This window comes from Phaenicophaeus curvirostris, chromosome 5 (genome assembly GCF_032191515.1).
Source record: "Phaenicophaeus curvirostris isolate KB17595 chromosome 5, BPBGC_Pcur_1.0, whole genome shotgun sequence".
NCBI lineage: Eukaryota > Metazoa > Chordata > Aves > Cuculiformes > Cuculidae > Phaenicophaeus > Phaenicophaeus curvirostris.
The window spans coordinates 64182021-64209063 of record NC_091396.1 but is presented as its reverse complement, the minus strand read 5'-3'; the positions used below and the strand labels follow the sequence as shown (position 1 = coordinate 64209063).

General features: G+C 39.0%; 1 protein-coding gene across 1 annotated transcript in view; it reads right to left on the bottom strand.

Moving 5' to 3' along the window:
- The window catches only part of SYNE2 (spectrin repeat containing nuclear envelope protein 2), a 155598-nt gene that overhangs the window by 124611 nt on the left and 3944 nt on the right, over window positions 1-27043 (bottom strand). The window contains exons 2-27 of the mRNA XM_069856738.1: window positions 23400-23461; window positions 22340-22435; window positions 21993-22070; window positions 21809-21901; window positions 20922-21103; window positions 19206-19402; window positions 18661-18761; window positions 18015-18116; window positions 17129-17266; window positions 16191-16355; window positions 14344-14456; window positions 13494-13650; window positions 11681-11777; window positions 11338-11525; window positions 11017-11181; window positions 9693-9866; window positions 7762-7920; window positions 7320-7493; window positions 6573-6716; window positions 6261-6416; window positions 4752-4963; window positions 4404-4479; window positions 2902-3014; window positions 2231-2354; window positions 1198-1355; window positions 595-742 (exon numbers count right to left, since the gene is read on the bottom strand). Coding sequence (XP_069712839.1) covers window positions 595-742; window positions 1198-1355; window positions 2231-2354; window positions 2902-3014; window positions 4404-4479; window positions 4752-4963; window positions 6261-6416; window positions 6573-6716; window positions 7320-7493; window positions 7762-7920; window positions 9693-9866; window positions 11017-11181; window positions 11338-11525; window positions 11681-11777; window positions 13494-13650; window positions 14344-14456; window positions 16191-16355; window positions 17129-17266; window positions 18015-18116; window positions 18661-18761; window positions 19206-19402; window positions 20922-21103; window positions 21809-21901; window positions 21993-22070; window positions 22340-22435; window positions 23400-23461 — 3572 coding nt within the window. The remainder of the gene's footprint in view (window positions 1-594; window positions 743-1197; window positions 1356-2230; window positions 2355-2901; window positions 3015-4403; window positions 4480-4751; window positions 4964-6260; window positions 6417-6572; window positions 6717-7319; window positions 7494-7761; window positions 7921-9692; window positions 9867-11016; window positions 11182-11337; window positions 11526-11680; window positions 11778-13493; window positions 13651-14343; window positions 14457-16190; window positions 16356-17128; window positions 17267-18014; window positions 18117-18660; window positions 18762-19205; window positions 19403-20921; window positions 21104-21808; window positions 21902-21992; window positions 22071-22339; window positions 22436-23399; window positions 23462-27043) is intronic.

The following is a 27043-nucleotide window of genomic DNA, read 5'->3' as shown; positions in this document are numbered from 1 at the left end:
GCACATGCTTGAGAGATCTAAACTGTACTTCACTCGAGAGCCAATGTATAGACAAGTGCAAACTTTCAGTTCCATGTAACTGTCAGCTTCTTCAGCTCGGAGCACATGGCAAGAGCAGAACAACATTCACCCTGCCTAATACACAGACCCGAGCCAAGGCATAAGATACCAAGAGTAAATGAACAAGTTATTGTATACACGCCGAGCTTCAAAAGATGCCCTGGGGTGTTCTCAGATACTTCAGTAGATATGACACAAGGCAGCTTATCTTAGCTCACAACTCAACGCCACATCACGTTATAAACCTACAAAGTGATATAAAGCCAGGTGGGCACAGTCAGTCTGGATCAAAGTCCTAACCTAAGACAAAGTGTTCACAACTATGTTTTTTACAGTAGAGACTGAGGGTCTCTGGCTGGCTCCACAGAAACAATGACATTAAAAGCAAAGGGAAAATGCTGTTAGAGGTTAGAAGGTTTGGGAAGTTTTATGAGTGGTCCCAAAATCTTGAGTGAAAAGTCCATGAAGTTCTCTAGTCCCTAGACATATTAAAAACTATTTTAGCTAGGGTGCAGTCTCTGCATTTTCCCTTACCTTTAGTTCCCTATAAGCAAGATCACTATTCATCAGATTGAACTGCTGGATGTCCTTTTTCTTCAGCCGCTGATCTAATTCACACAGAAGATTGGACTCATTTTCTATTGGCAAAACAATTTCCAAAGCAGTCCTTAAAGAGTTTGTTCTACAAGAAAGGTAGAAAATATGACCAGGGAAAGCAAGCAAGAAAAGACACTTAACATTTTACAGCACAAAAAGCCACAAAGATAATATAATTGACTGTTTAACAAATCTAAATCTCCTCTTCCTGAGGTCAAAAGGGATTTTTCCATTGATTAATAAGAACAGCAATGTGAATTGTAGTGCATATAACCAAAAGGTTCAAGGAAACAACAGTAGAACTGGGGATGCTGCACAGTGACGTTATAAAGATCTGACTCCATGCTTCTTTGAGAAATTCACACTATCTGTAACATGTATATGAACCAAGTATGATTAAGAAAAGCTTAATTTTATGCAATTTTTCAATAAACATGAAAACCATGCAAGTATTTTCTGTAGCACACAATTTCCTTACAATACACACATTAGTTATGAGGAAATATTCCTTAGCTAACACTATGAAGTTCTACTTTATACCTAGTATTTATACTGTCCTGAAGCTCTTTCCATTCTCCTTTTAGTTTGCTTTTCGTCTCAGAGATAGCAGCCTGCTGCACTTCATCCACAAGATCTTCTAAGGTAGATGTGATGTTTTCCAACTGTGTCCAACCAGAATTGGTTTCATTCTCTATCACCTAAAAGATACGCAGAATTTAACTGCATTAAAATCATGTTGTATTTCCTAACAGAGCAGACAGTTCATAAAACTAGTCATCAGAGTCTCTGCAGAAAAAGTGAAAACATCACCTGAAATATGCATATCTATTGTTTTCTTTTTCTTTAAGACTCCATTTTTAGCTTCATGCAAATCTCTACCAATTTTTTTATGATGAAAATTTCCATGTCTGATACATGCCTTGGCTACATTTTATAAAAGGCTCAAAAAATATGGTTCAGTCATTTTTACTATGAGAATGAATGGAAATATCTCAACTTAGCTATGTTCAAAAGGATAAAACAAAAGAACTGAAGCAAGTTCTGAGAAGCCAGATAAACCTTTATACTCTTTTCAAGCAAGGGCTTGAAAAATTGCAGTAATATATTCCCCAACATCAATTATGTGTCTTTTATCATCCTCTTAAGGCTCATACAACCTAACCAAGTTGTTAGTCCTGCAACAGTTTTGCTCTGCATATGTCAATGCCATTTGATGGTTCAAGTGTGATGACTCCTCCAGCCCTGACCACAGTTCACTTACCACTCCTGCTGACAAAAAAAAAAACCACAACACTTTCCTTAGCTATTTTTTTCCATTAGACCTATTTTAGACTGCAAATCAGAAACTGAGAGCCACCAATTTCTACTTTCAGTAGCAGACGCAAAATTCCACTAAGTAGCATTCAGCAGAACTGCATTCCTAAATCCTTGATTTCCCTTCTACTTCTAACAAACTTGGTGGTAAGGGTGGCTCTTATCCCCTGGCAATACACATGACACAGAGAAGTGAAGTCTCTACGTGAGAAAATAACAATTTAGGCACCAAGTGTGCTTTTAAGAAATTAATACTTACCTGAAGTTCAAGCAGCTTATTCTGAAGGCATGAAGTGCCTTTTATTTCATCAGAAAAACCAGATGCTACTTTATCTCTGTTGATTCTCAAAAGTTCCTCCAGGTTACTTCTTTGTGTGTTATAGCTAAAGAAAGATGCAATCACTTTCAGAAAGAACATTACTTGTAATTTAGTGGAACATGGCAGGAACTGGGACTTGCTGACCAGTAGATTTCCAAATAAGCACATGCAAGAGCATGAATGAGCAACATATAAAAGAGGTGAGAAATTGCACACCTGGCTAATTTACAAGTATAAAAGCCTATATGCGTACTCTAAATTCAGTTTTATGAATGTAAAAATGTCAGTTTTGAAAACTTGACAATTTTTTTTTTATTTTGCAATATCTGAAGTTATTTGTAAGGCAGATACAGATTTTTCTGGCCCAAGAAGAAACAGGTTTATAGCTCTAAGTGTTCTTCCTACAAAATCCTAACTTTTGAAGCGTTTAGCTACTACAGTTCTTCCTATTCAACTACAGAACAATACTACACACACAAACTGTAGCAGAACAAGAACGGAACTCTGCATCACAAAAGTGCACCCTGTGTTTGATATATTTAATTAACACATGAATGTCTAGCACAGTATCATCTCGTAATATAGACGCATTTTTGAAGTTTAAAAATTACCTCTCTAATAAAGCTGGTATATGCAAATCACTGCTTTCCTCAAATTTCTTTGTACAGCTTTCTCCATTGTGATGTTTCACATCTGGTTCCAAAACTGCAATAGGTCTTGAGGTCTAAATTAAAATTAAAAAATCATAGAATCATTAAGGTTGGGAAAGACTTCTAAGATCATTAAGTTCAACCATCAGCGTAATAACACTGTGCCTGCTAAACCATGTCCCAGAGTGCCACTCCTACAGGTTTTAAGAACACATCCAGGCATTTACATGTTTTATGAATACCTCCAGGAATGGTGACTCCACCGCTGCCCTGGGCAGCCTGTTCCAATGCTCCACCACTCTTTCAGTAAAAAACTTTTCCTAATATGCAATATAAACCTCCCCTGGCAGAACTTGAGGCCATTTCTTCTCATCCTACCCCTTGTTGCATGGAAGAAGACAGAATCATAGAATAAAAGGTAACAATGACCTCTGCATCGTGTTGTGTCAATACATAGCAGAGACTAACAGACATCTGTGATCTCCTGACAGAAGTAATCTCTTTGTGTGCCCCAAAGGAGATAAGGGAGACCATTCGTGAACACGAGATGTGTTTAAATTCAGTCATGAACCAAAACAGCAAAATATGGAACGCTTGCAGGCAGGTCATTCATTCCTTCCACAGATACCGGGTCTTTGGCAAGCATAATGCACTTGTGCAAATTTTTGCTGCAGCTCCACGGACATCCTTAGGGAACCATAAGGCACTCTATTCTGCAGCTTTTGACAGGCTGCTTATACCAGATGCCTTTGCATGTCTCTTGCCCTGGATTCTGGGATATACTCTGCTCCTCAGTTTGAGGCCAGCTGATGTTATACATTTCATACTTGACCATCCATGAGAGAACAGATTTCATCATTGTATCAGGGTCAATATTAGCAGCCTTATAAGAGATCTCTCCTTATAATAGCTAATTCCTACCTGTTTACATTTATAAACCACCGGCCTGGAGACTCTCTGATGAGCTACCTGCAGCCTTACTCACAAGAATGTTTATACTGAATAAGACAACTTCTGCGGCATCCACGTGATGAAATGCAGTATCTTCTCTAAGATTATTTCGACTAAGTATGTGGGTTTTGGTTTTCCATATATTTCTCTAAAGTAAATGCCTCCCAACTCATCGCTGGTTTTCCTCTCTCTGTCCCCTGAAATTTGTTCAAATTATGGACAATTTGCACTTGAACACAGCTTCACACAACTCTTCCAGCTGGAAACCACTCTTTAGCAAAACATAATGCTAGGTCATAGAGTCACATCTCCTGGGGATGCCTAGTGCTGTTCATTGCATGCTACTTTTTAATACTCACTTAGTCTACATTCCAAATAAATTTTCAGTGCCTGACCAGAGGCGTGAAGTGTCACCACAGTAAGAACAGGGACAGAAATAATCAGTTTTTCCTTTTGGCAATGATCTCCCCTAGACAGAGCACTGTTTCTAACAGAAAGTGTGGTCTTCTTACCTCCTGTACTGAAAGGATATTTATTTGTTGAGGAAAAACATGCTTTTCTCCATTCTCAGAAGGAACAATGGAGCTCCTACGGTTTAAAAGAAATTTCAGCTTAAGAACAAAATACGAAATACAAATGGGAAATCCCACCTAATGATTAAAAACAGTGCAGCTTTAACGAAGAACAATCAAACATTGTAGTTGCTAGTTTAAGAAACTTAATACTAAATATTTAAATGTACAGTTGCCCACAGTAATGTACATAGTAAAACACTTAGTAGTACATTTACAACATCACAAAATCTATCCGTATAACTGATTTCTGTGAAGCTACCACACATCATGCACTCAGCCACCTACTCTTTCTCAGATGATTGTCCTTTTCCAGCACGAGACAGCAGGGCCATGTAAGTATCTGCCACAGTTTGTTGAAGTCTTTCTAGCCTTTGTTCGCAGTCTGCAGTCAGTGTCTGTATATCTGGGATAGTCTCTTCTGATAGCCTTCCCAATATTTTAAGGTTTTCTAATGATGTGCTAAGATCCTTCAGGCTGCCTTCATGTGAAAAAAAGGCCTAAACAAAGACAAATAATATAATAAAGTCACATTAAATCATAAGGGTATCCAACTATTCTCAGACATTTTTTCCTATTTCCATTGGCTGTTCAGATGAGTGCACTTAAAGTGCAAGCTGTCAAACCAGGAAAGAAACATTTCTTTTTCCTCCATTTTCTTTCAAATAGAGCCAGGAAGGAAATAAGGATTTCTGGCAACATGTTCCCCAGCTGCATTCAAAAAACTATACTCACTCTTGCTTGATTTTGGAATTCGTTACATTGCTACAATTTTAGCTACTTTGGTCCCAAGTCTTCTTCACACTGAGATCAGATATATATGTCCCGTTGACTACAGGGAAAGGAGAACTGAAAAAATTATTTTAAAAGTTCCTCATCAATAACTGCACTTTCTAAGGCAAAATCTAAAAAAATCTAACAAAAATATGAACAGAAGGAATGCATTTGAGAATGCTTATTTCTCTTTACTCTTGCAAATTCAATGTTTGCTGAACGTGAACCCATGAGAAGTAAAGACTAAAACTCCACTGAACTCAGTGAAGACTGGAATGTCAACAGGAGAGCTTTTTTTTACCTTTATAAGTGGTAAACTGGACACTCTAATGTGTCTCAAAGAGGAGACGAAGAAAAATACTAGAAGCAATGAAGTATAAAACCTATTGCTTACGGAATATGTAAGATGTAAGATTCACCATGACTTTACCAGTGAAACATGAAAGTCTTATAGAATCACAGAATAGTTCGGGTTGGAAGGGACCTTAAAGATCATCTAGTCCCAACCCCTCTGCCACGGGCAGAGACACTTCGCACTTGATGTCTAATAAATGTCTAACACTGATTAATTTATACGGAATACAAACACAGAGGTGAAGTGTGGCTACTGCACTGTGAGGATACTCTCACCTGAACACAAGCAACACCACCTATGCAACTGTAACAAATCAAAGAAGTCACACAACATGTAATAATTTCATGTTTTCATACTCTACACAGCTGAATCTGTTTTAAAGCTCCAAGGCTGACTTTAAAAAAAAAACCAAGCAAAATCAGAAAAAACATACCACCCATGTATCAAGGCGGCAATTCTAAATGTCTCCATGGAAGCTAATATCTGCAGTCAAAAAAGGTAAAGAAATAATTTTGGTAGCCTCTTTGCTCTACATTTATGTAACAAAGAGCACAAGGGCCCTGTTCCACAAACACAGGACGCAATAACATACCTAAAGAGAAGCAAGAAGGACAGGCAAAGCATTCACAAAGAGAGGTAGATGAGCAGAAAAGGAGTGTGTCGGGTACCTCATGTTCCTTGATGAGCCCTTTGGTTTTATCCATACTTAGGAGTTTCTTCTCTTTGCCCAACTGCTTATTTATTTTTTTTAAAGTTGCATTAAATTTCTTTTTTTCCCTTTCTACTATGAGCTGGACATACGATATAATTTCATGACGAGCTGCCTGCAAAATTCAAAACACATTGTCCCTGTGAGATGGTGCAACAGTATTACAAAGTAAATAAAAACCTTAGAACATATTGTGACAAAAAGATTGTTCTTCAAAGGTGCCAGGCCTAATGAGGACAGACAGCGGATTTTCCCTCCTATATTATCTCACCTCCCATCTTTTACGAACATCTTGAACATCTTTATTCTTTTCTTCCACTGCCAGCCTTCCATGGTCAGATGAAATATTTTCCAGTTGTTCAGCTGCTTTCAAAAATTTGTCAAGAACTTTATCATTCAGAGCATTAAAAGCTTCCTGCAAAACAAGCATCATCACGAAAAATAAACCAAACCGAATGCAGCTTATTTACCTAATAAAATGACATTAGTAGCATACAAAAACCATGCATAAAGCACATACACATTGTCCTCCCTGCGCAAGATGAGGCAGCACAGATTTTGGACGCTTCCATTATAGACATGTCAGTATGGGCCCCTTTAAGAGATCAAGATTTTGAGATCAGACACATCCTTTACCAGTTATCCACCGGGAAAAAGAGGAGATTCAGTATTTATAACCATGCTGTCCAAGAATTCAGGCATGTGATTCTTGATGGGAATTTTAATTATTAATCAGGCAAAAAAAAATTGCTGTGACTCAGAACATGATGAGTTCTGATGAGATGGTGGAGTAATTTAAGATAAGGCACCGAATAAACTGCCATGCAGATTTATATTTCTCCATTCAAGCTGTCTGCTAAGTTAACATATGCTAACAGTACTAAGAAATAAAAAAAGCTGAGGATAGCATTAATACTATTAAAGAAAAAATACTTTGATTTTTTTCTAACTTAGTCTTCTAGAGACTAAAGAGCACTAAGGAATACTCAAATTCGTCTGGCTCAGAAAACAAACCCACCTCATATCTTGAAATACATTCTTCAGGACTTGATTTTTGTTTGACAAGTTTCACAGCTTTTGAAATGGAGGCCTCAAGTTCTTTCTGTGATTCTTCAAAATTGAGCAAAGCCGCCTTCTCTGCAGGTGACTTCTCAGATTTGGACAAGATGTTGTTCACATCAGTTGTAAGAACCTTGGAAGAAAGAGTCTATTATCAGAACATGTCTGAGCGTCAGTAATTACATAAAGATATCGCTTCATAACATCACTCAAGTTTTTTGAGTTGGGATATTGATCTTTGAAATCTATTATTTTTGGCCTGGCAAGAGTCTGGGAAACAAATTCCAATAGTATAAGCCCTTTTTTATTTTACATGAATGAAAAGAATTCTTCCTAATCATATAATGTTAAAATTAGAGATCCCTGCGTGTCTAAAGTAAAACAACAACAAAAAAGTGTACCTGTATCTTGTCGCCAGCTTCTTTAATTCGTGCCTGCAGCCCAGTAGTGTGAGATTGCTGTTGGGATACCTGACTTGAAACATTTTGCATCAGGGACTGCAGTATCTCTTCTGCCGCCATAACTTGTTTTTGGCATGAGGTTGCCCTTGCAGCCAAATTCTGGTTGAATGAAAAGCATTAGAAGCTTGTAGCTTGTCTTTTTGTTTAAACAAACCGAACGAGAAAGCCCGTCTTTTTCATGTATGGTCAATATTCACTCAAGGAAAAAATCTCACATTTCAGTTATTTCGAGGTTTGGAACTAGATGATCTTTAAGGTCCCTTCCAATCCTAACTATTCGATGATTCTATGATTTATGGTCAGTGTATTACACTGTAAAATCTCCGTGTAGAAAGAAATTTGCTGCCATCCACAAGGGATTCTGTTTGCTGAAACAGCCTTCCTGTCGATGTGATACCTCCCATGTCTTTGCCTTAGAGCCAATTAGAAGTATTTTCTAAACATCCTTTCCCATCCAAACAGCTTTCCAAATGAATATACAAACCACACATTTGGATATGCATCACCTGATCATGAAGTCATCCAAAAGTAAACTCAGATTTTCTTGTGGTTTTCACTATGAAAAGGCAGGAAGCAGCTGGGCATTTTGCATGCAAAAGTGGTGTGCCGTATTTGAATATTTATCATGAAACATCCTTATTAAAGTTGGTTTTATCTATGAATATTCAACACATTTTCCTGTTTGAAGCTGTCAGTTAGCATTCTTCTAATGATAATCAGTGCTTTATTCTGAATCTCGACCTACTTTACCACAGGTAACACACAACCTGATCTCTTCTGCTCACAGACAAGTCACATTTTTGGAGGCTGTATTTCCGGGTGTCTTTTGTTCCTTCACTGTTTTTAACCAACAAACGTCACAATGCAAAATGTGGCTTCTTTTATAAACATACCCACAAATACTAAAAGATGAATAGACCCTTTCATAGGCTCACACTCCTAACTCTGTCAACTAAACACAGTGCAAGAAGGCACAAACCAGAAGTAACCTAATGCTAAATCTGGTTCACAGTTATCATAAGTGGATTTAATGTACCAAAGAAGTTCTCTGTTTAACTTTAGAACTTAAACAGAGGAGCTTCAATGAAACCTCCTTCTGGTGGTGACCTTCCTACCATAAGATTATACTTGCCCTGTTGCAGAAATAGCAAAAAGAAACATAAACCAGTGCTTCAGCTTCTCCTGTGAAAAGCTTTGTTCAGATTCACCTTCACTGGCAGGTGAAGAAACTAAAACAGACTTTATACTGAAGCTGCTGATTTATATATACATAATTCCACCTGTCATCTGCTGAGGGAGGAAACAGTGATCCTAGGCAGAGAGATGTGGAATGCAACAGACACTAGTGGAAGTAACAAGAAATTCATCAGTGTTCATTGTGGATGTTTAGAGCAACTGCATATAAGCTGAAATGCACAAATCACCCAGTGTGCTGCTGAAAATGCTTCAAGTATTTAAGTTTTTTACAGGTAAGCTTTGAATACAGCTGAGTCCTCAGGGTAGATAATAGAATGTACAACCAGCAGAAATTCTGAACACGGCACCTTGCAAACTTTTAGTCTGCTGCAAATGCTGGGCTGGACAGGGAGTATTTAATACCACCCACGCAAACTGCTGCACCACAGCACTTCACTGGCACATGCTTGTCATCTGGACACACTGGTGTTGGAAGAGTCACTTATCAGGGACTGATCCTGGGAAATAACATTGAAACACTAGCATTGCCTTGATATTTTACCAGTGTTGCAGCACCAAATCAACATTCATTTCTGCTTCACTGATAATGGCTCATTTTACCCCAGCCATGAATCTGTGTTGAAAGACGAAGACCTAATGAACAAGAAGTTTATGCAATGCATTTCCATTTTCACCTGCAAATGTTCCTCTATCTCAGGTTCCACAGGACTTTCGTGACCTATCTTGCCAAGCAAGTGTCCAACCTCTGCTGCCCAGCTGTCCACCCCTCCCAGGAGCTCTTCAATTTTCTCCAGGCTCCCTGGAAGCTCCACGGTCTTTTCAGCAGCATCTGTGCTCGCTTCACCAACCTATAGAAAAAGAGCAGGGTAAGATGTTTACATCCATCATCAATCCATGGGTCTCTCCACTATGCTCCTACAATAGAGTCACTATTTAAGTTACTTTCCAGCTTTTACATGCAACAAGGATGAAAGGAGAAATAAATGCCAAACATACTCATAAATAAACCATAAGTAAACTTGGGCTATACCAGGGAATTGTCCAAGAGAACAACAGCTAGTGTTGTGCAAATCCAGACCAGGGAGCATGCTAAAACTTTAATGGTACTGGTAGATACAGGCCAGAGCTCAAACCCTTGCCTTTTTACTATAAAAATATATACAATAAATAAATATAATACATATTATAGCCATAATGTCCAAAGCACTGCCAGAAAAATAACTCCTGAAGTTCTTAAGCCCTTGTAAGAGGCGTCTTTATCTCTCTTTTCTGAACATATTTCCTAAAAGCATCTCTTACTACAGGTTTTTCTAGGAAACTCCAGATTTCCCTCACTCCTGGGAATACGTTCTCATTAGGCTCATCTTCTATAAAAATGTTGTCATTTTTTGCCACTGTTTATTGTCATAGCAGTACCTTTAATAAATGTCAATGAAAGGGTCCATTTAGAAAATTAAGAGCTCTAATATTACCTGGCAGAGTAAAAATATCATTCTTGTGAAAGCACTCTAGGAAATATAATATATGTAACATTAAGCAGCTTGTATAGGAATTTACGTATTTTAAAAAGCCTGTCAAGTGAGCTGATGCAAAGTTGCACAATCCTAGTAATACCCATGCAGCAATAATCAATTTCTACTAGCTAAGGCAGAGATCACACAATTAAGCAAAGGTTCACAAGCTCTTAACAAACTGATTACTTTCATCTCTAGGACTGAATAAGAGCTTTATTCTACAATAAGATTTCTTCTTATAAGTGGATTTAAAAATTTCCATTTAGAAAATCGAACATTTTCCATCATGTCATAAAGAGCATTTAACTAAGTCACAAAGACTTAAGAAAGGGATGTCTCTGGGCATCTTCTGTTCCTCGTGTTTAAAACTGACAATATTGAGTGGACTGAAAGATCTAATAACCTATGACTAGCAAGCTGGTGAGTCTACAGAATATGATTTTGAAGGCTACATAGCAAGAGTCATATGAAACTAATAACTCACAAAGCGTGTCCTCTTGATGAACTTAGCCCATCTCTTGTTCAGTTTCTTCAGCTCTTTGGCAATATTTGATCCAACTTGCTCTTTGCTGACTTCAATGAGATAGCTGCCAGCTTCATTTAAGGAACCATGAACTGAATTCCACTTTGCCAGGATCTCAGTGGGGATCTAGACAGAGGCATTGAAATCATTTAAAGGAGAACCCTGTCAAAAGTTTTTTTCCAAAATGAGGAGCAAAAACCAAAAAAAACTTGTATAATGTTTCCCTTCCAGGGGCCTTCCAAGTATCTGTCTGTCACTACAATGAGAAATTTAACCACATACCTCTTTCGGATGCTCATTCCGTATTTCGTCCAGCCACGTCTTTAGTGAGCGGATGTTTTCTGCATAGTTACTCCAGGAAGACAGGACTTTCTGTAGGGTGGTATTTACATTGGAAATATAGTCTCTGCACATAGAAATCTTGGACTCCACTGTCTTAAAAAGTCTGCCAGTTTCTTGAGGATCTCCAGCTAGGACATGAAATCAGGAATATCATTATACACTTGAAAACAGAGAGTCTAATTACATAAGAGCAGTATTTTATACAAGAGAGGGAATTAAAAACGGTGACAACACGTCAGTTCAAAATAGAGGTCTTGATATCAGTTTATATGCATAAACTTACCCGAGCCAGGACCGCTTATGGGTTTGGTTTTCAAATCTTCACAGATGTGAGTAGCAGTTTCTAGTAATGTTTCAAGCCTCTTTTCTTCAATGAAATTCTGCCCAAAGTGAAAAGTAATTGGTATGGCCATCACTAACTGACATAAAACTAGGTAGGAAATGCAGCTTGGGATACATTTTTTTTAAATGAGTCTATAACCTGCAGGTTAAACGTTAACTGAGCGAAGCCCATCAAGCAACAAATCTGCTCCGTTTAGTCTGAAACAGACCTGGGGTTTTTTCTGCTTGTGAAGAGTAACTTAAATGGGAATATTAATTCCTGAATGCCACTGCCTGAGTCACAGCCCAACTCTGAGTCACAGCCCTATGAATCAGGGTTGCTTATTTCAGAAAACAGCCCTAGGGTAATACTGAGGAATGGTATCTAGAACAAGTCAGGTAGAATTTGCTCACATCGGTCTAAAAAGTGTTTAAAGTGAAAGGTGGGTTTCCCCGCATGCACAGAAATGTCGACGTGCCCAGCTCGTGTCACAGATCATGTAAGATCCAAACTGGGGCTGGAAAGGGTGAGAGAGGAAGAAACGGGAGCAGAGGAGACTTGTGCTTTGAACACTCACACAGGGAATGAGAGAGTTGATCCTCAGCCCCATTCTTGTCCGAGATGCATCTCACCTCAGGGCTCCCCAGTCCTACAAACATCTTACCTAGAAGGCTACAAAAACACCTCTCCTGTGGCCATGACAAAACTGGGCCACTGGGCCACCATTCAGCCAGGACTGCATATCATGGGACCATAAGGAGAGCCAGCAACAAGCCTTAAACTACTAGGGAAAGCTCTATATTCTATCAGCTTGAGAAAGACCATGAACCATAATGGTAAAGATAACATCACAGTAAGTATTTATGAAGCCAACTGAATCAAGAAACGCAGCACAGACTAACTCTGTAATCCCATCTCACAACAGGGTAAGGTTAATATTACTCAGGAAAAGTGATATTCTGTATAGCCTGCTGTTGCCTCCTTCCACAGTTCTGATGCTGGCGAAATACCCACTGATTTAATCGGGGAACTTGCTGGTCTGAAAAGCTTCTCAGAAATGCTTTATAAATTCCACTAAAATGGAATTTGAAAGTAGTCCCATTAACTGGAGATGGGGCAAAATTTATGGCATCGTCATTTTCATCTCTCTGCCCCTGTTCTTGATGTAATGATGTATTCTTTGACAGTATTTGGGGTAGGGTAACCCCCACCTACATGTGGCATCACTTTAAGAATTTCAGCCCAGAAGCTCTGCTAAGCACAAAACAAAACAAAACAAAACAAGACAATTCATATTCATCATGAAGCATGAAGAGGTAAGGAAGTAGGGAAAATAACAGGCAACAGCAAAAGGTAGATTAGCCAGCACCACGGGAAATGGTTTTGAAGAGAGCAACTATGGAACTACTCCAGATAGGTTTATGTGGATTTGAGCCAGGGAAGGACTGCTGCTGCTGGCTCTATAGTTTAGAAAGAAAGAAATTATCGCAATAAAGAACAAAAAAGAGTAGAGAAAAGTACAAATGGTTCCACCTTGCTCTGTTTCTCCAAACTGAAAAAAAAATCCTTATTCAGAGCAAAACAGGAAGACATGGTGCAGAATGAAAGCTCCTGTGGAAGTCTACCAGTCCTATTTTGCATAAGTCTCAGATCTCACCAGTCTACCATGCTTCTGCCAACTATTACAGTATCTTCAAATGAAGACAGATACAAACTTGAATCAGAGGTGGGAAGAAGAATACTGTCAGGGTGTGACACAGATATTTAAACTTACATTCCAGTTTTCCAGTAGTGATTCCACAGACTCTTTTGTCCCATACTTCATGTCCCAGATATTTAGCTTTAACATCACCTCATTGGCAATAGCTGTGCTAAGTCCATAGTGGTATTCAAGAAAGGTGCTGGAGGTTGTGAAGTGAATATTGCTGAATCTGCAAACAGTGAAATGTTGTGAAAGTTGACTCAACACCATTGGATGTGGAAAGTATTAATGTATAACGCTTTTAGCATAAAAACTCAGAATTACATATATTATATTTAAAGATTATTTTGTTATGACAGGAGTTAAATTAAGATAAAACCAAAATTTTAGGGAGCAACGATTTTGAGTCAATATTGACAGCTCAATTTATGAAAAAAACTTTAATGCCCAGAAAAGAGGCATCTGCCATCTGCAGTCAAAGCTTCTCAGGTTACAAACACAGATTCACTGGTCATTTTTTAAAATATTCTCCATCAGATATATGGGGTTGCACAATCTGTAGGTCTCACTGATTTTAAAATGTGGAAATTAAAAATTAGAGAATCCTCACCTCCAGAGAAACTTTTACATTCAAAGCATGCACATTTCCTACCCCTAAGTGGGTGTTTCCTACACATACTACCAAAAGGCATCTGAAAAGGTCCTGTGAACGAGCTCCACTTTGAGCACATGATTAGATATTCACTGGACCAACAAGCAAACCTGCCTGTTTCTTTGGACAGTCAATCTCTGCTTAGGTGGCAAACGCTCTTTTTCTGCAAGGCACAGATAAATTAAGCGCTTTGTTCAGAACAGCAGAGAGTGTCAATAGCAGAGCTAGAATACAACATAGTCAAAGTAGAGGGAACTTGAGGATCACAACCTTCTTTTCATTTCCTCTAACTTTTCAGGCAAGACTAGTGGCATGTTCTTCTCATCCTCATTCTTAAATGATTGAAGGGTGTCCCAATGCGAATCAAAATCATCCATCAAGCCCTGGGAAGAAAAAGACATAGTAAGTCTTTCATTTCATCTGGGAATCTACAAGGCACCTGACATTAGAGTGACAGCTACTAGGAACTAGTCAGCACAACACAATCTTCCAGTGTCCTCACTCAAGAAAGTGCAAAGGAAGTATTTATCTCATCCCTTTCTAAAGTGCACGTTTAGTGCAGTACTACCTGATTTTCTCTTACCACTGTGCCTCTACTTAAGTACAAGGAACATGGATCTACGCTTAGCAAAGACTGTCAGCAAAACCTGATGAATAAACCTATTATGTCGCATTTGATTAATACTTGACTGCTCAACAAATTTCCATCTAACACCACGCAGAGCGTATCACATTAACCCTCTGATACTTTACTTTAGGGGAATACTTTATGGGCATGTGTCTCAGCACCAAATTCCCTATGCAAAAATAAAATATAAGATTCACTACACAGAACATAAGCACATTCGTAAGTGGCATTTAGAAAACATGCTGTAAGTTCATTTCTAGGTAATAAAACCAACAACAAAGCATAATAATGGAAATGGTTAAATCCTGGGGCAGCCCTCAACCCCCAAAATAGTCCACAGATTTTAAACACTTGATTTTGTACCCTTAATACTATTCCAATCAGACAGTTATGAACATTGGTGCATAATATCCTAGCTCTTAGGAAAAGTAAAATTTCCATTATAAGGCACCACCTTGGCAATAAGATCCCTACCGAACACACACTAAAGGGACCAACTAGAGGAAGGAGGGGGAAAAATTCTCAGCAGAATGTCTCTCCATCAGGAAAAGCATATTATGAAAGAAATAAAATATCTTGCGTTTCTCCTAAGGGAACTTAATGATTATATCTACATGTTCAATGGGAAAAAAAGAAAACCCTAAACCAGTAACACCTCTCTGTCTCATTCTTAGAAATGATTTAACTTCTTTTGCTGAACAAAAATCGTAGGTGAAAAAGTCTGGCAAAGCGGTTATGAGTTAAAAAGCCGTCTCATATCAGGAATTGACTAGCAACAGTATAAAAAAGTGGTGTTATCAAGCGACTCACAAGCACCTCTGTTTCTCACTCTTTCCAATTCTCTTTAAGGACATAGCACAAAAACATCCAACTTGTCTCTTTTTCAGAAAAAAAACCCAAGTGCAGCATTACGATGATGAGCCAGACATCACTTCATCTTTTCAAGGTTTTCAAATTCAAAAGGATATTTAAACTACTGACAGTGTAAAGATTTCAAGATCAGAATAAATAACTTGCACAGTACCAACGTATCAAAATACCTCCTGTTGCATCAAATAGAATTACCAAGTGATTCAGCAAATACTTAACTTCTAACACACGTGAACTCACTGGAATGTAACCCTGAGTGCAAGTGCATTTCTGAATAGGTATGTATTAAGCTTAGATTTAAAGATAAGGATGCAATTACCCTGTGCTAGTACTTAATACACAAACAAGTTGCAGGAACCACATAAAAAGAATATCATAATTTACTCATCTGGATAGTACTCATATTTAATCTCACTCCAGTGAAGTCAGAAACCTTCTCTATAGACCTATGCAGTTATTTAACTAAACTCATCACTGTTCAAAGGTATGCTTAGAAGAGGTTTTCATCTTCAGAAGATAAACACATCTACACCCCTCCACAAAATGTCAAATAGCAATTCCATAACAAGTGCTTTGCTAGGTCAGACCGAAGCAGAATATTCCTTTGTGATCAGCATACCTTAAATGCTGTAATAATTTCTCTGAAGACAAACATTGCTTTAAACGGGTCCTGCAAATCAGGCAAATCTTCTGCCTGCAGATGTTCTACCTCCTGAAGCCAAGCCTCAGTGCTATCCAGAGGGGAGGGCAACATCTGGTCCAGCTTGATTTTCCATTCATTAATCTTAAAAAGGAAAAACAGGGATTAAATTTCTCACTGTTATTTATTTTGCCATCCCAAGTTACTGATAAAACCTGCATAAGCTGATGCTCTAGACATACCAGAAAAAAAAACAAACACCACCTGTCACCATTCAGAAACGAAGCTTCCAGTGAAGTCAGCGGCAAATCAATGTGTTTACCTGAGACCCAGGTTTGTTCCCCAACCTGTAACCTCTACAACACTACTGAGAATTTGGCAGTTACTGTCCTTGGCTGGTGCCCATCTCAAGGCTCAGCAACAGGGAAATTTACAGTAAACTAGTCACAAAATAGAGGGGCAACGGGGATGCTCCGGACAACTTTCCATCACCCACCAACCAGATCTCACTGTATTACTATCTGTGACACGGAAAAGAATATATTAATACACTTTTCCCAGTCACATCATCATCTGAGCCACAATTATGTCCCAAAAGAAGATTTTAAGCACAAATAATCCAAAAACACTGATCAGAAGAGTGCCCAAAGATAATCAGATGCAGGCTGCTTTTCACAGACCCCTCTCAGCCCTGAGGTTTGGGAAGCACAAGGGTAATACCAAGTCACCTTCTGTCTCCTCTTGGGAGGACCACTACTTAGCTTGTGTGGACTTCAAGTTCAGGGTCTGTATCTCTTTTATCAATTCAAACAAAACCACCTCCCCACTTTTCCCTGTGCGAGTTCCCAAAGCAGACCTAGGTTTCTTCATCAAACCTGCTCACGCTGATAACATAGCGAGCTAGAAATGCCTCTGACCTGGGAGATGAGCTTATCCCACTCTTCTCTCATCTGCTGTTGGCCTTCACTCAGCTCAGCTTCACTTCTTTTTGATGACAACACAGGCACAAAGGGTTTTTTCCCTTGGTTAAATGCTTCCATAAATGACATCATTTCCTAGGGACAAAAAGGAGGAATAATTCATAGAAAACTTGAGATGGAAGTTCATGGAGCCAAGTACTGCCTTTGAATACCTCCATTAATTCCAAAGGGTGTGATGCACAGAAAAACAAGAAACAAGCAGGGAAGAAGCATATGTGTCTCCAGGCAGTATTTGGGTCTGAAATTACAGGTGTCATTTGCTGACAAATATCTGTATTTAACATAATGTCAATGCCATCAGGACAGGATTCTCCCCTCCCAGCAAGTGAAAGGGAAAATTCCTCCCTCATAAGCCATCTTATTACAAACTCTGGATACAATATAAACCAAAGGAAAACTTACTTCAGGCACAACCTATCGCCAACATTTCAATCACTCCTCTACAACATTAGTTGGGAAAAACATACTTATTATTATCACAGAAATGGCAAAGGTGAGCCTGTCAAGGGCCTATGTGCTTGAAATTTGTCCAAGTCTTCGGATGTGCCAATTAATTAAAAGATCATATTTCACTTTCTCCAAAAACACCTTGCTCTGCTCAAAAACCAACCTACATATACGAGTTTGCTAACAGAAAAGATTTCATCCTATACTTCCCTCGATCATTTCAGGTCATTTCTCAAATTCATTGTCAGATTTCCAACTCTTGTTTAGAGGTTTATTTAACACTTCAATTTAGGCAATGAAGATGAAAAGCTATGTTTCTGGGAATAGTTTTAGCATTTCTTTTTGCAAAAGCAGTTAAATATGAGATACAACTTACTTTGCACTTCTGAAAATATGTTTCATTCTCCGTGTCAACCAGCAACTTTGCTAACTTCTCCTCCTGTGCAACCAACCAGCTCACAGCCTCTCTTACTTTCTCCTGGTAATTAGAGCAGAAAACTTGATTTTTCCATTTTGCAAGCCTTCTTAATTTACATTGTGTCATAAAACACCACACATTTGAGTATATGATAAACCCCATTTCAAAGCTATTGAAAAACAAACAGTAATTCCTCAGGACTCTAATGAGTTTTGGGTCAAACACTATTACAGAGCAGGGCCGAAGTTTTAAACCTGGCACCTGGATGTATGAAGGCATCTTAAAAGAAGAGCCTGACTGCCATCTGACTGAAAGGAGATTATCAGTTCAGAGATATGTGACAAACCAATTAATACATAAACTCTCATAGGAGAATGTAGAGAATAGAAAACTTGATTCCAACTGTATCATCAAAAATCTATCTCGCTGAGTCTTGACTACCACACAGGGGCATTATAAGGTTCAAATCAACGCAGCCCTGTCAGTAGCTGAATCAGATTTACTACCTAACTGTTACTGAGTCAGGTTATAAACAGGGCAAACAAAGTGCTGATATTCTTGGCAACCATGACACACACTCATTTAAAAAAGCCACATGACATACCTGCATGTCTCCTTCAGACTCACACATACTCCTGGAGTATTGCAAAAACTGAGCCACGTAAGTCATGATTGATTTTTCATCTGGATTCACAACATCAACATCTACAAGAGCCAAGACATCATTTACACAATTATGCAGCCTTCTACGCCTGATTACATGCTATACTGCAGTTATTAAAGCACATTACCAAAACCATGTTGATTTTGCAGCAGCTCAGTTAACATACCACTGACAGAACTTAATACGTAATGAACATTTTTCTCCTTGGGAATATTTTAATATAACATGATTAACTAATGAAGAAGTTTCTCCCATGAACAGCAAAGTTTCATATCCTTTTTTTCCCTGCAGACTGCTGCCAATTCAAAAATCCTACAAACGCTAAGTAAGGTCAGTGCCATAAAAATAACGCCTCAGCTTTGAGTTTTAAAGATCAATGATTCATTTCAAACTTAAGCACCTTTTCCTGTATTACAAGCCAACATTCATAGGATGATTTTTATCTCACTCCTGATAAGAAAGATAAAAAAAGGTAGATCATTTACCTTCAGGTTCAAGAAGCCGTGGAATATTCAGCTCCAGTTCTGCAATCCTGAAAGCCTCTTTCAGGTTTTCTTTATTGCTTCGAGTTTTTGCCTTCTCCAGATCAACTAGACCTGGTCGTAAGGTCTGGATGACAGCTAAAAAAGGCAGCCCGCTTCGCCAGCTTGACTTGAAATCAGTCACGTTGATAGAGCCATGCCTGTGCCAAAAATGGTTAGAAACAAAGTGTTATGCCCTGTTTCCTCAGGTGTCGTAAGTACAAATAAAACATCTATTTTGCAAAACAACTCAATGTTTCTATGTTATGTTGCATTCTGAAGATACAGCCTTGTCGATCCAATATCCTTTAGAACAATTTTAAGCTCAATATCTATGTGTTCTATGGAATGGAAAAATAACAAGTAAAGCACTGAAGAATATGTAAGTATTTGTCTGTAAGGGCACCAAGTATTGGAATCACTGCTGGCGCTTTAGAAAATCCAGACCTCAAAGATGATTTATTACTGCAGAAAAAATACTTATTTTTCTCTTCTTTAGCTTACTGTCTCTAAAACACATTGTGTTAAGCAGTGCCTGGACAGTATTGCACGGTGCCCAGTTCCGCAAGCCAAAGTGAATTCCAGGACAACTTCCAGAAGCAGCCTGTATGTAATGAGTATGTTACAGCAAGGAAGAGATGTGAGGTTTCAGGTGATCAAATTTAGTTACAGACAAATGGGTCAGGACTTAAAAGTTTTCTTCTATTACCAAAAACTATAGGATTCACTGATAAAAATCATTCAATGTAACCACAGCTCAGACATGATGCTACAAAACCGACTGCAGTGAAAAAAAGAAAAACAAGCAAAAGAAAGAGGAAGATTAAATGGATAGAGAGCTGGTTTTACATGCCAATCACTCTTATCCTGACAAAACACAAATAAAAACAAAGCTTCAGAGCCTGAAAACATTCTCCCCCAGCAGAAAGTGTCTGATGTGCTGATGATAGCCTTTTTCTCACACCAACAACATGGAATATTAGTAGAACGTTATTAGAACATAAAGCAACCAAAGAGCTGGAGAAAAAGCATTGGTGTTATTGTAAAACATATTTGAAATGTCCTGGAGTAAAGCAACAGCCTTTGAAGAAAATGTGAAGCCTGTCTTTTGCAAGAAATACCTGTATCTGCTCTAGACTGTGTGCTGTGACTACTTCCACTGAAATCAACAGAACTATCAGTACATCAAGCATAAGGAAACATCTTGTTAGAATTGGAGACTTCTAGGACTAGGGACCTTCTTGGATGTGTTTGACAGAAAAACACAACATGTAGGAATCCTAAAAATCCTACGTTTTTCTGTTAAAAATAGAGATTAATTATTTAAACTTCGTTAACCAGTGCCAACCATGAGGATTAAAACTAGCAAATCATGTAAACATTCCACTAGACTTTTCACACAGAAAGTCCTAAAAGAGAAAAGCCAAATAAGTCGATTTACATTGCAGTATTCCATTAGTAGGTTTAGCTTCATGTTAGTGTTTTTTAAGGGCTCATGTGAAAACATATAGGGCCTGATTGAAGCTAAAAGTACTGGTGACAACATCTGACATCTAAAGGATTTTCTGCTAAGCTGTTTATTAACTAATGTTAAAAAAAGAGGAAAACATCACCACATTTAGAAAAAAGCAGTAAACACAACATGTAACATACTATTTACAAGTCTTGGATAGAACTTACAGTGAACACTGTTCTTTTGCCCACAACAAAAGAGCATTTGTAGCAGACACTTTCCACCGTTCCTTAATTTTAGCACTTTTTTTAGCTGATCGGCTTGCCTTTGGAGAAGAGTCAGCAGCACCTGAACAATCACGTGAAGGCTGATTGTAAGCACAAGCAAGCGTCCCAGCAAGTTCTTCAATCTATCAGAGATGATGGGAAAGTTAATCAGGCTTCAGGAAAAAATTACCAAGACATCAAAGGCACAAAACTAGAGAATTAGAAAGGTCTCGGTCACAGGAACAGGTAGTTCCCTGCCCTAAAAGTCAGATGAGGTTTTATCTGTTCCACCTGAGCTATTTCTTGCTGAATTCCTGTCTTCAGGTATTGTTTTGTCAGGAAATAATATTCACCCAAAGACTTTGACGTCATGCTGTGGGTACCAGCAATGGCAGCAAGGGACCTTCTCATATAATGCGCTTTTCTGCTCCTTCTACCAGTGAAAGCAGCCAGTGGCAGCTGTGTTTTCTGATGTCAACACAGTCAAGTGTATATATACATATAATCCTCAGAAGTACTGGCCTGCTCAGTCAGGGTGCAGGAAAACCCACCTGACAAATCTCAGAGATAATAATGTATACAGCTATGTGCAGTGCAAGAACCTTCAGCACCTAAGTACCAAGAAAAATGTGGGCTACATCTAACGCCGTTAAATAACTTTGCTTCTTGGCTTTCTCCTGAGCCTCAGTCGCCAGTTCACTCCCAACACACCTATGTGACTCCACCCTGAGCCATCACTTTTACTTCTGCTTTGTACTAATTGATCTTGTTTGGCAACAACAGAAGTCAATACATTTTTGTGCTTTTTTTCCTCTACTAAACTTCTCTTACATCGCTGAAATACTTACATGAAAATGAAATATAATTGTCCAAATTAGGCCAAGTACAATGGAAGGTTTTCCTTCAATAATGTCAGCAACATGAATATTTATGAGCTTGAGCTAGGGGGAAAAAAATAGGATCATTGTTAACAAAGGAAACGTTCCACCAGCTAAACTGGCTTTAGTTGCGAATTCTGAAGTTAATACTCACTGATCTGCTCTTTAAAAATGTCAAAGCATTTTCTATGTTGCTTCTGCACTGGAAGGTATTAAATCCTTTTTCCCGTGGCTGTGAAGCAAAAACAACAGGTTACAACCTCAGTGGTAAAAATTAATACTATTTTATATTTTGATAAGTGTTCTCCAGCAAAGACTCTCAAATTACTTCAGATCAACTCATTTTGGTGTGTTTCAGTGTCAGTGGTGTAAGAATAAATTACTCACAAATAGCTCTACGACTCCAAAGGGATCATTCATATGCTTACAATTAAGCTTATCCAGAAATCTTTGACTGATACGACAAAGGACTGAGGTAATATTTTTATTACACTGTCTTACCAGACGTTCACCTGAAAGCACTTCCAACAGATCCAAAAGCAAATGTCCTTGCCTTATGTCTGTATACAGGTCTGAGACAACTGAAGGAGGTGTATGCTGCAAAACAAATTTCAATGCTTGTTACACCATCTTTTGTCATTTTTAATTCAACACACTACAGAACATCACAGATGGCTCTGCTGTAAAATAAAAAAATGTTTAGCATCTCTTAATTTTACAACAAGATGAAACGTAAATTCTGCTTCTAATCAGCCATAACTTGCTTCTTCCAAACTATTATCATGTTTGGCTCTTATTCCCCTCGCCTGCCTTTGAGCTTCATAGGGGTTATTTTAGGCCTCATTTTGAAGTATTTATACTTTTTAAGGTGGTATGTGGCAAAAGACCACAAACCTTTGAAAACGGGAAAGTTAAGATAAGCAGTTAATTCATATTTTGACTTTTTAATCAATGTACCCTCAGTCCAAATTGGACTACAGAGTTGAATAACTAAATTCTTACTCTTTCCCTCCACTTGTGGACAATATAGATCTACCATAAGCTCAGCAGCTTCCATTCAAGGAGGGACCAAAACAGGATTTATATTTTTTACCAGAGCAAGTCAGAACCCCAGCACATACTGCAAAAGCTTAAGGAGCATCTACATTACTAAATGGTTTGTCCTAACACTCACCGGTCACTCAGCTCATCCCATTAAACCCATATTCTTGGACTGCATAACAGAATATTACTAAGCTAAACACATTAAAACTAATCATAAATACAGAAACACATAAAATCCCAAGACATGTGCCCTAACCCAGCATAAGTATGTTTTACCACATCAGCAAGAAAGATACTGTCATCTGCTTACAAATCGTCGGGTAGAAAAGTCCTTGGATGGTCATTAACACAATGCTGTTACATTTACTAAACAAATGCTTTCCAGGGCCTATGTTTTCCAGCCAGTACCTAAAATCTGTATTAATTTTTTTATTCCCCAAACTAATTTATCTACATACATCTACACCCAAATCAAAAAGGCAAAAGGCGTGTCTTTCCTAGAGGATCCCCTTCTTACCTTTGCCAATATTGAATTTATCCAGCTAGTAAAGGTTTTCTTCTGCGTAGACTCTCGCTGCACTGGGAAAAGAAAAGAAAAAAATGGTTAATCAAAAAAATTATCTGGTTATATTTCTCAAAAAGATATATGACATCCATCTCAAACTTAAGGTCCGTTCTTCCACATATTGAGATATAATTTCATATTTGCTTTTCTAAACTCTATGTTAGAGCTGATATTTTCTTTCCCACAGAGATGACGCTGCAAAGACCTCTACAACCCTGGAGCATACTTCCATTGGATGCAAAGAAGAGCAACTAATGAAGGTTTTCTCTAAACTCAGTGAATGTAAAAGGTAATGTTAAAAAATTATACTAGAGGGCAATGTGTCTGGAATAACTCCATCCATTCCTAAATGTTCCTTGAAAGACCCAGGGTATCAGACCCACTCTTTGAAATTTGGGAAAGTGTGTGCATGAAAATATATGCAAATGTGACACACACACACCAATCAACACTGCAATGCTAACAAGGAGACATAAATAGCATGAGAGATACCGGCTTCACGTTAGCACAGGACCCAACCACACCCTTGGGTTGAATACCAATGCAGAGCCGTTTCTGTTACCTAACAAGAGATTATGCAGTAGCTGCGCTCAGTTTTATCAGGCAGGCAAGGCTGGTATTGCTGGCACTTGAAAAGGGACGGAAAGCAAACATTAACTACTCTGCCTGACGCCAGCGACTCTTCCAGCTGTAGCTCTTGCCAAACACACACGACTGCTCTTGATATGGAGAACTTGCATTTGGGGTTGGTTAAAGAAAGACAGTTGGGATGAGGACATTTGGTCATGTCTCGGTTGAATCTCTCCATATTAATGCGCAGGAGAATTATGCAACGTGGACTTGATACTGCAAGTATTGATTCACACGGGTAGCTCTCGGGCAAACACCTCGCCTTAGCCAAATCACAAGGTAGTTACCTCACTGCACACACCTAAGAACATCTTACACCATCCTCGAGCTACAGCCTAGTGCAACCCACCAGGCTGCCTTCCAAGCAGCCGCAGCCCCAGCTGCAATGCGGCTTATTTTCCTATCCAAATAAATAAGAATCATAATAAAAAACACCTCATTGTGAATCGATATCAAAACTCCATGCCTGCCAGTATCTCCCTGGACTGTAGTGCAGCAGTTGTTCTGCTTCCACGCAGGTCACACAACACACAGCTCAGTACAGATGTGCCTCTGGCACCACAGCAGGCAGCCGGATTGCATTTTTCAGGCCAAGTGTGTTTTCCCTCCCAGCTCCCTCCCCTCTGCTGCTCAGAGGCGCTAATGATTTAATCAAGCTCTCAAATTCTTATCTCTACCACGTGGTTAATTAATACGGATTTTTATTTTTATGAGGATGAATGGATTCTTTGTTGGGCCTTTTTATAGGGCTCTAAGTGACCTTGCTTTTCTCTTGCCCTAGTTTTCAAAATGTCAGTGACCCAGAATCAAAAAGCTATCAAAAAAAACCTGATCATTTCCTCCACTTTGGGCCAAAACCCAACAAGCCGAAACAGTGGATCTGAGAAAACTAAAACAAAATAACTTCCTAATCTGAAAACACCCAAAATCTACCATATTTCCCCTGTGTTTTAATGTTGATCTTCAGAAAAACTCCCTACGGCGGAACAACATGTAGAAGCCGGGTGTCACGTAGGCTGGCCAAAAATCAATACACGCTGCTGGACAATGACTGTTTCATCCAGTAACGAGCTACCAACAAGTGCTACGAACCAGATTAATCATTAAGGGATGGAGCATGGGGATGCGGCAGGGACCGTGGCAGTGCTGAACTCTCCGAGGAGGGGAGGGAGGGCAGGAGCACCACCAGCCATGGTTTTACTCCCAACCTTCTTTTAACAGCAATATAGAAAAGCCAGCTTAAAATTAATCTCCTCTCTCCTGTTGTCTTTTGTGCCTCCCTTCCCAAGGTCGGAGACGACAGCTCACAGGAAAGCACCATCTCCTCCCTCAGCAGGGAGCTGCGGGAAGCAAATCGTGGCAGAACAGTTGTAGCCTGTCTGTCCGTGCTCATCAAACAACGTCATCAAACAGCAAAGAGGTTTTCTTCAGCGAACTGTCAGCGAACCATTTACAACTGTGTGGCTCTTTCTTTTTTTTTTTTTTAAAAAAAAGAACTTCTTAAAACAATTATTTGACACTAATGAGCACAAGGCTATCTGTTGTCTTCCTAACTCTGTTTTGTCAGAAGGAATTACCTCTCATGTATGATGTTTTTATATCTTCCTTTCACCATTCAGGTCAGCTGAGGCTGCGCCTACAGTAGCAAGCAGTGCAGCTCAACAGAAGCACATCAGTAGATTAAAAGAGTTGGTGTTTGGGATGTTACATACTCGCCAAGGCGTGTAGGGAAGAAAAGGCGTGTTGGATTAGCTCTAGACTGAATGCCCACAGACAGCCACAGTACCTTCTTGGAGCATTCATTTCACTTGCATCCAAAATAACCATTTGCACACTCCCTGACAGCTCAGCAAAAAAACCCAAAGCACAGTCAGCTGGGATAACTGGGAGAGCTCCTTCAAGACATCACTGCTGATATGAACTAAAACATGAGTCAGGTACATGCTGTAAATGACAGGAACTTGCCAACCCAAGGAAAGGGTGAGCAGTTCACCCTTGAGCCCTTTGTATAGCCCCTTCCCTTCCAGCCAGTAACAGAGTTTTCTTTTCCGCAGACAGGAAAGCTGGGGAAAAGAGGTATTTCCAGCATTTATGTTCAGCAACATGGTGTTAAGCAATTAAACACACAGTATTTTTTGTAAAGATTAAGAAGCGTATTTAAAAGCCAATGACGGTGATAAGAATATTTCTACAGGAACGGGTCTTCTCAAATCCAAATATCACATAAATATTAGCTACTATCCTCTCTGCCCAGCAAGAGGCAACTTTCCTTTCTACACTATTCCTTTCAACCACCTTTTCCTCTCAGCTTTCTAAAACTTTTACTCTTTTTACTGTTTTACTCTTCTCATTGCCAGGATCCTGGAGCAGTTCTAAACCACCACGGTCTTTACTGCCTCGAACTGAGGCATCGCAGTACTTGGGGGCACAGACAGAGGCTGCAGGTTAAATTCCTAATGGTACTAAGTCACTTCATTTAGATATCAACATACTTTTAAAGATAAGGGCTTAAGTGGCTTTTATAACATTTTAGAGAAAATCCACAGTGATGATGAACACAAGTGGCCTTCAGTGCCCTATGCAGGTGCCCCAGGAGCCATCTATGCCTTAAGCATTTTAATGCCAGCTTTTAACCAGATATGCACATGATAACACCTTTAACAAGCTGAAATATATCTAGCAGGGAACACATTTATGCACCTAGACAATCCATTTTTTTGATCAGGCATGAGAAACAGACAAAAATAATCATGACTGAGTTTTTTTAGGCAGTCTCATGTTTCAGTTGCCTCTCCAGTGCCGTCAGCACTGTCACATGCCACAAAGCCGTGTCCATGCAGTTATAGAAACTGCAGACCAGCTCCTCACAGGGCAGCAGGAAGCATAAATAGGGCATAAATTTCAGCACAGCTCCTATGGGAGCTCTTCCATTTGTAAAAGTCATTCTTGAAAATCATAATAAACAA